Raw genomic sequence first — 11,206 nt, 5'->3', positions numbered from 1 at the left:
ATCGCGAATAATATTCCACTATGTAACCTACACGAGAATCTTGCACACTAGATGCTCGCACGCGAGGAAAAGGTTGCATCAACCTAGCACGGAAACCGGAACGGCGAACAAACGCGAGACAGAAAGGGTGGAGGACACAACGCGGATGTGAAAGACGAAAGAGAAAGAGAGAGGAAAAGCGGTGGTAGTGCGCTTTGATCATTTACGCGGGAAATATGGCTATTGAGAGCGCTCTCGGTTCTTTTGCATTAGCTACCGTCAGTGAAAAACTACATCGGGGGTTTTGTTCGGTCCTCCTGTTTTCGCCGTGTCTATTAAAGAGTTAATTAGAGGCTCGATTAGACAACAAAAGCGGAGATGATATCAGCGAAGAATCGAAAAACATTTTGAATTATGTCCGTAATCATTCTCTGCCCATTCCCAGATTAGAGGTGATCAATAGGGGTGGCTATCGATCGGTTGCCTCGATACAGTGTCGCTGCATTATATCATATCCTTCTATATAAATGAAGAAACTAGTAGTTTGCAAACGATAATATTAAATATATATATATATACGATGTAATAATACATAAAGTTCACTATAAAATATTAAAAAGCATAAAAATATACATAAAATAAATAATATTATGATAAAAAATATAATTTTCTTTGATGCAAATGATAAAACTTGAATGATACGATTTATATTCCGTGATTCTTGTACTCACGTGTTCTAATTCGTTTGCCCTTGGACATCAACCCGTGATGCTTCATCCTGAGTCTGTGCTGGCGCTGATCCGCCAGGTTGGTCGCGTTGTTCGCGAATGAATAACCGACACTCGTCACATTCGACGTGTTCGCAATCTTCCTCTGGATATCCTCGTAGATCTGCGCCTTCTGCGCCTCCGCCGTTCGTCTGTAAGTCTGATAGTATGGCCAGTCGGATCTTCCTGTCTGGCTGTACTGACTCGTTTTGTCACCGTCGACGGTGATCTTCGAAGTTCGAGGCATCGGGGTCGCGTTATACCTCGGCCGCTGCCACGACGAGTACGACGAGGCGATGCTGTTGATTATCGCCGCTTTGTTGTCGCGCGGAACGTCTGTCACGATCTGCTGGCCGCTCCCTGTCGTACTCCAGTATCTGAAGTCAGAAAAGCCACGTGTCAAGACATGTGTCATTAGATTGTATAGCTTATTAGCAATTCCGAGGTATTCTCGCTCTGTACCTCCTATATTGATCTTTAAGAAGAAGGAGACTCCAGGGACTGTGCGATGTTCGGAGAGAAACCGAATATAAATTAGTTCATTAAAATAAAATTGAGACTTTTTAATTAAAAGACTCTAAAATTCGGAAATTAGAAATTCGTAAAGTCTTTGAAACTTTTTGATATGAAGATAAATTGCTGGATGTGTCTGTCTAATTTTGCCACGTGCTACCCATGATTATTTACGTCATGGCATTTTGTTACGTTAATATTATTCATGTGTAATTGTTGTTCGATGCGCGCATTTTGACGATGCATCGAGCAATGCTTTAACGCGAATCGGCGGAATTTCCATTACTATGTCCTGTCCATATATTCGCAATCAATACTCGATGAATATACATGCAGTCGGTCGATGCGGTGCAGCGAAACGCCACAGTGTAGACAGCACCTAGACAGTAATAAGTTGGACGAGCGTGTTAGATAGCAATTACTAAATGGAACTGGCCAGGTATTAGTGGCGCACTGAACTTGTCGGGCGCCATTTGCCAAACGTGTACTTATTACTTGTATAAAGTACACAAAATACGGTGCGTCACCGTACGAGACAAAATGAAAATTAATTATTTCCAGGAGAAAGTGAAATTCGCGAATTTGCAAATGACAAAAATGGTTTGAGCTCTACCGGTCGATTTGTCGACTGAATTAATTTAACTGACCAATGTTATAATTGCAACAGCGTTACACAACTTACGCTTCTGTTATAACGAATATATTTGTCGAATAAATTCGGGTGTTGCTGAACTGTACGGTGATATTCGGCCTTTGTGAAATCATAATTATAATGTTTGTTCCAGAAAGAATATACGTACAATTAAAATATTATAAAAGCAGAAAACATGTATATTGTATTTTGATTATAATTAACAATTTTTGTTTAAAAAAATATAATTAAAAAGTGTTATAGATATAAAATAATTACACTCTTAAAACTCTCTTAAAAAATAAAACATAACATAACCCAGAGCTGATAGACGTATGTAAATAATTACACCAAAGATAATAATGATAAAAAATATAATAAATATAACATAGTATTATATATATATATATTCTCTTTTTTCTCGTGATTTATTAATAGATTATCTTTAATATCAATAACGCTTGGATTCACTATTGTTCACTAGTTGTTTACTAGTGCATTGAGGCTGGCGTTCCGTTTAGACAACGCCTTTCTCTATATTTTCGTCGCAGTTTTTCGTCGATATGTATACTGCGACGAATCGAATTTAGCGAGAGTAACGGAAGCGTGTGGACGTGCGAAAACAATTTCGAGAATTGGTTTACGGTTGACATGTGGTACACATAAGAGAACAGAATCAAAGGGTTGTCCGGCAACTTCGAAACTTATGGGGGAAGACTTATTCACACCATACCGCGTTTTTCTCTCTTTTCACTTTCTTTGGGTAATTTTTATGGAAAATTGGCTCTCTTTGTGTATTCCCGCACAACAAGATGAAGAATTTTCATCGGGAGCGTTTATTTTCATTTGATACGCAATCACCGGGTGCCACGTGCTTCGCCGAGCGCCCGTGACGTTTGCGATTTCATTACTATAGCGATTTGCGGTGAAAATTTGCAATTCCGGACGCAATCGATTAGAAAATTCTGTTTAATCATGGTAATTACATGGTAAATCCCAATTGTAATTTGTGACCCAATTAAGCAATTACGCTTTGCAATATGTGGGCATTGCATATGCAATCGGTGCATGGTATCAGTTTCGGAACACGGCTACGAAATCGGAATTGTCTAATTATCATGATTATCCTCTAATCCACAAATCTCGTTGACCTGCATTGCACGAACGCGAGCGAATGAATACGATAAAGTACTTTCGTAAGTTTTTTTCTTTTTTTTTTAATTTTTTCATAGCTACACATTTTTTATTTATCAACAAACGCATGCCGTTCGAAAAACGTAATTCTAAATCGTCGAGATAACTTCCTTGCTATTAAAGATACGCCGACGCGGCACGTTTAGCATAACTGTATTTTCCACACGATATTTGCATGTAGGCAGACTTAGCATAAGTTTACTTTTTTTTACGCTTTAATATTCCTCCAGAAAGTTCCAAGCTTCGCGGCTGGTTGCTAAGAACCCGAGCTCGAGAGTAGCATAGTCGGCATAATTTTTTAATTAAACTGACCACTGTAGCTTTGCCGCTGTCAACTGAAAGAAATCTAAACAAATGCAAATAAATGTGAATTTTATTTTCTCTTTACAAAATTTATTGCCATCTAATTGCAACCGAAAAAGGTATATTCGGTATTTTAATCCATTCTATATGGACACTTCCAATTTCTATTTGATCGAATGCAATTCGAAATCGAATGTCCATAATTGGATCGATCGTCCTGCTTGAATTACGAGGCGATTCGTGGAATTTTTTTCATCAGGGGGAATCGAACTATATTTAGACCTCATCGACTCGTTACACTCTACCGGACTTGGACGTAACGACGTTGTCTTCGCTGATTATGGTCACGTCACGTGTCTGCAGGAAGTTTGACGAAGTAGGGTAAACAGTATATAGTATATCGCTAGCAATCAGTATAGTCGAGGGTGTGGAGACAAGTACAGGAAATTGTCTCTTCGTTATTACTTTACTTCAAACAAAAGGATATTTTTCTTGAAATTTCTTCAATCGATTTGAAACTTTTATTTTACTCTAATATTTATATGTATATATATATATATATATATATATAAAAGGAGGAAGGAAAGAAAGAAAAGTACATAACCCTTATAATAAATCTTCATTTACCGAATAATAATATCAGCTCGTTTGAGGGTTCCCCTTATCGCGTGCCGTTTGCTTTATATCGAGTTCCATTCTTTGGGCGTTGAAACTTATTGCGGGTTGTTAGATCTACACGAAACAGGCGTCATTTTATTCCGTGAAGGAAAAAAGTATCAGCTGCTTTATGTATATTCTCGAGTTTCATCGGACGGAAGCCGAGGGGTTGTTACCAATTTTACGACGATATGTAATACCTCGTCCTTGCGTTTTGCGCTCTTACGAGAGCTCTTCTCGAGCCGGTGTATGTATATTCTCAACGCAATGATTTATTTTACGTCACGCTCATATGTGTGTGTGTGTGTGTGTGTGTGTGTGTTGTTGTTGGAATTTACAAGCGTGATGAACTTAATACGCGGTATAGAACGCGATACAATGGACACCAGTGAATTAATTGCGCGCTAATGCGTTTGCATCTGACGGCAGAAAGGAGGGGTGGAGAGGGTTAATGCATGCATTCGTTGTCGGTCTCTCGGATTTTCATTCCATTATAGGTTCTCGTCTGCGCATCTCGATCGCGATACCGCGTAACATGCATGATTCTGATATTTGCTCTTTTCGTTGATATATTTTTTTCAACCGCGTACGAAATGTGTGAACCACACCGCGATTTATTGCGCGAATCTCATTAAAAGTCTTTCAACGAATAATTCATTTTACGACTTATTTCATTATTAATTAATTATCCGTATTTCAATGTATATGTATGTATCTGTTATAAATTAATAAAATCCAGAGTACAATTAGAACGTGAAAAAAGTAGTCTAGATTTCCGGCAAGACACCAGAGATATATGAAATTGTCCAATATGAGTGCGAACTATGGTAGAGATTCTCCAACGGTACGACAGTAATAGCATTTACATTTTGGATTATGCAAGCTGTTTCCATAGTCCGGCTCGCGCAGATTATCACAAAGCTCGTGCGAAATATGAAAAAATGTTTTCAGAATATTGCAGCCCGCACGCATATGTATCTATATACATATATTTGGTCGAGAATCAAAAAAGAGAAAGAAAGGGGAAAAAAAAAATAAGAGGGACACACGCAAAGTTATTCGCTACGATATATCGTTGCGAATATTTTAGTATCTTTCAATGACATTGATGGATTAAGATCTGTAAGGCTATTTTTTTTTGGATAAAACGGACAAGCTAACTTTAATTTCTTTGACCTCGCGTGCGCGCTGCTGAAAAATGCGCGTGTGAAAATAAATTATGGGTGGCGGAAAATAAATTACGCCAGGGCACATTACGATTGCCGCGCGTTCGCGACTCTCTCTCTCTCTCTCTCTCTCTTCTTTCGATAAATACGGAGGCGAAATGCATCGGGTGCGATACCACCTAAGCACGTCGTCCGTTATAGTTACCTCTTGTTACACTCTCCTCTATCGCAGTAAATTCATTGGAACGTGCTATATGCCGAATGTGTCCTCTCTCTGTCTCTCTTTCTCTCACGAATAGCACCCATTACGGTTGGCGTGCGATGGGGATTTACGCGGTCGCGTTTGTGCTTCTAGTGATGTGCACGTGGCTTTATCACTCTCTCCGGTAATTAACTTTACGATTACGCAAAAGGCGTGAACCTTGTTCACGAGTTTTTTTTATCGAATTCACGGGAATTCATAAAGCTTGGCGGAAAACCTATCATTATTCTTTGAAGCTTGCGAATTCGTTGCAGTTCGTTATGTCAAGGTGAATTTCACAAGTGAATTCCTCGTTTCTCGTCGAAGCTTTTTTCTTTTTTTTATTTTTAAAGCTGGATGACTTCATTGACGCAGTTATTCTATCTCTCGCCACACATGTTCATATATTCACAGTTCGAGGATACACGTAATTAGTCTTGTTCCAACTTCGATGCGTACATTTTCAACATTTATATATAAATACACAATACAGATAAAAGATATTTTTTGTAAAAACAATGAAAATAATACGTGTAGTATATGTTTTCTTCATTTTACATAATATGTGTATATTTTAATGATCATCACAGAATAAAAATAAATTGTTACAGAATCGAGATCTCTACGCAATATACGATTGTTTTGAATTTGATTTATTATTTTTTCCATCTCTTTGCACGCCTTCAACAAATTTACGGAACCGGAGACTATTAATTTGTTTATTCATGCAGTTTTATTGATATATATGGTGATATTATTCATGATAGAACATCGATGATATGAAAAAACAAAGAGAAACATATTGTTTGGTTAATAGAAATTTTTTTATCGAATCGCAAATTATTTTTATGGAAAGAATATAATTCACTATTCTGGAAAGCATAAAATACATATTGGCTCCGGGCGCAAAAACTTTTAGCTAAATTGGAATATTGCTGAACGAGATTTACCTTTTATCATTAATTTGCAGTTATGTATTGACATTCCTTTTAGCGCGTCCAAAAAATCAATTTTCACGTAAATACATAAAAAAATTGCAAAAGGGTACTGTCAGTGTCGTTATTTTCATTACGCTATTATCTCACAAATATAATTCAATAATACAGAAATCTTTCTTCACGATAAATCTACAATTTCATTTATTACACGGAGAAGGTTAATGCTGCCCGTAAGATTAATCTCTGCTTGTTAATCCCTCGAAGAGATCAGTTCAATGGCTGTTCAGTAATGAGATATATCGTTACCATGGTCACGTTGTTCCGTTCCAAAACGACCTTAGTGCACGGGTCCCGGACTAGGAAATGACCGGGATGATCCGGTCGTAAGATTTAATCGGTTAAGACAAAGCGCAGGAAAATAGAAAGATCTCGTCCCAAAGTGGGGCAGTAGCATCGATGGCAGTCTCGAAGGCACAATAGCAATTACCAGAAAACGACGATCGTTCCTTGCCGAGTGGCCAGATAGCGTCGAATGGAATCGAATCTGCGGTAACGTTCCGAGGAGATTGCCTACTCCCCGCCGCAGAAGGGAGGATTACAGATCGATCTCGAGTGTCATCGAACGTAAGCTTTATCGATCTTGACGGCGCGTCAACCGGATATTGAATGGATAGGAATACGAGAGGCCTATAAAGCGGATGTGTGGTTGGTCTTTGCGTGATCGCTCGCCGATCGTGCGTATCGATTCGATCGTTCTCCGAAACGTTTTACGCCCTTTGATCTAGTTCTGATTGAATAACGCGTCAGTTATCGCGTCTTCGAGACGTTAATTGTTCAATAATAAAAGAGCATGAAAAATACAGGAGGGTTTGAAACTATCAAATGTATTTTTCGCTGTGGATTCTTCGATCGAGCCATATAATCGGAATTGTTGTTACAGCTTTCTTTCCGAATGGTGTTCGGAATTTTATCCTGATCGGCTTTGTTGCGTCAGAGTGGGATATTGAAGTATAAGAAATGCATCATAGATTGGATTTTTATCGATAGGATATGATAGAGTGGTCGAAAGTAGAACACGCGAGAGTGGAATTATTTGTTCAGCGAATTGTACGAATCGACGCGAGCGTAAATACGATTGTAATATATTGATAAGAGATATGACAGCAACTATTGATACATCACGCAAATACTCGAAACAACCGATCTTTAGACTGATGGAAATATAATCGAATATAAAGGATGTTTTTCCGTGCAACACTCATCTCTCTCGCTTTTTTTCAAATCAGAAAGCTCTTCAGAACTTTAGAGTAGCAAAAATATTTAATGTTAAGTTAGTAGAGAGAAAATTTGATTCCTTCTCTGATACTTTCGCATTACTTAATATTTAATATAAATTATATATAAATTGAGCATGATAAAATGATGGCATATACACGTGTGTTTCATATCGTCCACGGATTTTTCTATTAAGAAATATATTATCTTTTCGCCAACTAATATTTCGCGCTACGCCCGGTCAGCTCTTTCGGAGAAAATATCCCCTTTATTTTCCCAATTTCGTCGGACAGCTTGATCGAAATTGGAGGTCATGAAAATCTCCGTCGGTCATGTCCGTCTCAGTAGAAGTAAAACAAGTATAAAATGTCGGAGACGATAAAACAGAAAGAGAAAAAGAGATAAAAAGAACAGAGCGCATTACAACGTTATTTTCAAGTTTTTCTTGCCGTCGTATGTCGGTGTCGATGTTTTCTGTCAGCTTTTAACCTTCGATTGGATATTACGGCGAAAACTGTCAAACACGTTGCACGTGTGTCATAGAAATCATTGCGAATCATCCGTAAAAATTATTATCGCAATCAACTATAAGATATCGAAACCGTATATCCGGTACGCGTATATCCGGTCGCAATTCACAAAAGCTCGTTTGATTCCCGAAAGCTTTACCGGCCTTTATAATGCTCCAAAGAGAGAGTTCGCAGGAAACATAAATAATATTCGGAATACGGATATAGGTATAGAAATGTATAGGGTGTACACATTCTGTTATGAATAGTAGCGGAATATATGTGAATGTGGCAGACGACAGAGTTTTATATGCCGGTCGAAAACATTGAATTTATGGTAATTTCAATTGCGCCTTAAATGCGAAAGACAAGTATAACGCGTATTGTGTGCACATTTATTACGTTCCGTTAGAAATATATATCTGCTGCTCTTTAAAAAGATATTTTATTTATTTCCCTCATATCATTTATTTATAATCCCACAAGATTTATAAGCTAAAATTAAAATTTAAAATTTAGAGCATATTTATTAGCAATAAAGCTTTTAATATTCCACTCTTTGTAGATTTAGGTAAGTTTAAATATGCCATCTGCTTGAATTGCGTCTATCTTGTATACATATAAGTGTTTATTTTCTCATTTTCATTTAAGTTAATGAAAGTATCCCATGATTTACTTTTCATTACGATGAAAGTCGTCTCGGCGGTCGACCTCGAATAACTTCAAAGTTGGGTCTGAAAGTGCACTTTTCAGGCGTGTTCGCGGATATAAAAAAAAAAAAAAAAAAAAAAGGTAAGAAAGATGTCGTACGTAATATTATATCGAGGTAATAGGTTATATCCCGTCTATGTTTGAAACGTCGAGCAGAATCAGACGCGACACCCACGGACGCTCGTAATATTGTTATTGGTATTCAATGTCGGCTGCGTCCTACCCAATCTGACTAGCTGTGTTTCACGATAAATTGCATTTGCAGCTCGAGGGGTAGCTTCGGTCGGATGTTTCACTCGATAAACAAAACGAAAGGGAATATCACTTTTCGCGTACAATACATACATTCTGACCATCAATTAGCCTATTCTGTTGACTTTCTATATTTTCCAAACCAGACTGATGTCTTATACCCACAGGCATACACCGGCTATCTATTTTCTAGAAAAATCATATTAAAAATTTATTATTATACAAATACGAATATTTTTATACATACAATTAAATTTATTTGAAAAAGGAGACCTATATATATATATTTATTCTGTCTGTAAAGATTCTATTGTGAGAGAGTTAATCATGATTAATTTGTAGTTGAAACGTTATGTGAATATTGATCATTAAATTGCTTTGTTTGAGTAATGAAATTGTACAAATTTCCTAACAATATCGCGTGAAATTAATTATTTATGATCTCCTAGATATAAGAGAGGGTTTTATTTCGGATCTGGAAATGCAAGAACATTTTATACCTACACGTAGAAAAGTGGTCTTAAAACATCCCTATAAATTCTCCTTAAATTTTTATTCTCGTGCAATTGAGGCGAACAGTGTTAGCAGTAATTCACAGTTTGCGTACTTATGGCGTATTAGAAATAGAAAGTAGAGAATTTTATTATTAAAGTTAACTAAAAAGACTGTGGAGAGGGTGTTGGCATGATATGGCGAAAGTGAAAAGTTGTGTTGCCAGCGGATGAATTTTCTCCCGAGAATGTATTATGGCGCTTTTGTTCCATTATTGCGCAGACGTTATACCGAGTTGTCAAATGTCACGGAGCGAGGCTGATGATTTTTCCGACGGTCGGGTAAGGATGACACATCGTGAGAAGAAAAACTGGCGATCTTTATGTGCAAGCCTCTCCCCGACTACGAGCTCTTCGTCGTAAAAGTTAAAGAGAGAAATAGAGCGAGAAGATGCACATTGGAGAGACGGACGAGAACAATCTCGTAAGGGTATGAGAAGAGATGCCGGTGGAAGGCAAAGGAAAACGATCCCAGTTTGTGTCATAAAAGAGAGCGACGAAAGGGGTTGGATGGATTTCTTCTCAAGCGTGTACTGAGTCTTTCATAAGGCAAGAGAAATACGAGAGTGTCCCGGGAGGAAAGGTCAGTACTTTGGCAGGCGACAGTATTGGTCACTATGAAAGGAAAAAAAGGCCTCTCACATACATGTCGCAAACTACCTGCGAAGTGCATAGCGACTGAAGGTGGAATTCAAGTTTTTTTTTTATATCATTTTTGGAAAATTATTTTCCTGTTATTATCGTTCGAAATTATTATCGCGCGCGTTTTGTAATATTACTTCTTTATTCATTTACAGATTCAAATATAATTTGTTGTAACCTAACTTGCAAAGAATATTTTTACTTATTGTCAGAAGAACCGATAGCATCACTTTTCGAAGTACGGATCTGTCAAACTTGTCCCCTCGATGGAGACTTGACAGCCAGCCACGTTTACTTTTAAATATTTGTCGTTCACGAGCAAAGTAGCTCAATGTTTTGCATCTCACTGCCATAAAATTCTATGATTTTCCGCGCACGTTTGCCTGTCCGGTCTTTGCACGAAAAAAGCAAAGTGATAGACGGGAAGACCGCTTTCGGGCGGTCAATGACGCTATTTCCAAAATTCGATACCGATACGTGGACGTTGCCAGACGATTGTCGCGCCTCTGGGATGGAATACGCTTGACGTGAATGTGTGGAGTGTGCGTCCATTGAATACATACTCGTCGTTTATGCGATCCTCTCTCATATCGCCGGGAAAAGGCGACCATTTACTATCTACCGTTCCCGAGTTTAAGAGTCTCGCCTCGAGGTGACGTCCCGGACGAACTAAAACTCGGAGAAAACGTACTAGGCTGCTAGGCTGCTTAACGAGCTGACTCGAACTTCGGGCTTTCTCTCGGACCCTCGGTTTTATTAACCGTGGATTTATGAGATACCGGTGTCTCTTTTAGTCCTTCTTAATTTAACGGATACTTTAAGAAGCGTACACGAAAAAGATGTCGCATCGTAAGAAATATTTATTCACATGATTACG

The 11,206-nt window shown here is 38.0% G+C and overlaps 1 protein-coding gene across 1 annotated transcript in view; it reads right to left on the bottom strand.

Annotated features, from left to right (window-relative positions):
* LOC140671824 (spondin-1) overlaps window positions 1–11,206 on the bottom strand; it is a 213,173-nt gene that overhangs the window by 5,197 nt on the left and 196,770 nt on the right. Inside the window, exon 6 of the mRNA XM_072903463.1 lies at window positions 711–1,123. Within this exon, the coding sequence (XP_072759564.1) occupies window positions 711–1,123 (413 nt within the window). The remainder of the gene's footprint in view (window positions 1–710; window positions 1,124–11,206) is intronic.

The sequence above is a fragment of the Anoplolepis gracilipes genome, chromosome 12 (assembly GCF_047496725.1).
Source record: "Anoplolepis gracilipes chromosome 12, ASM4749672v1, whole genome shotgun sequence".
Classification (NCBI taxonomy): Eukaryota; Metazoa; Arthropoda; class Insecta; order Hymenoptera; family Formicidae; genus Anoplolepis; species Anoplolepis gracilipes.
Note: the sequence above shows the minus strand (reverse complement) of the source record. Positions and strands in the feature narration are given on the sequence as shown.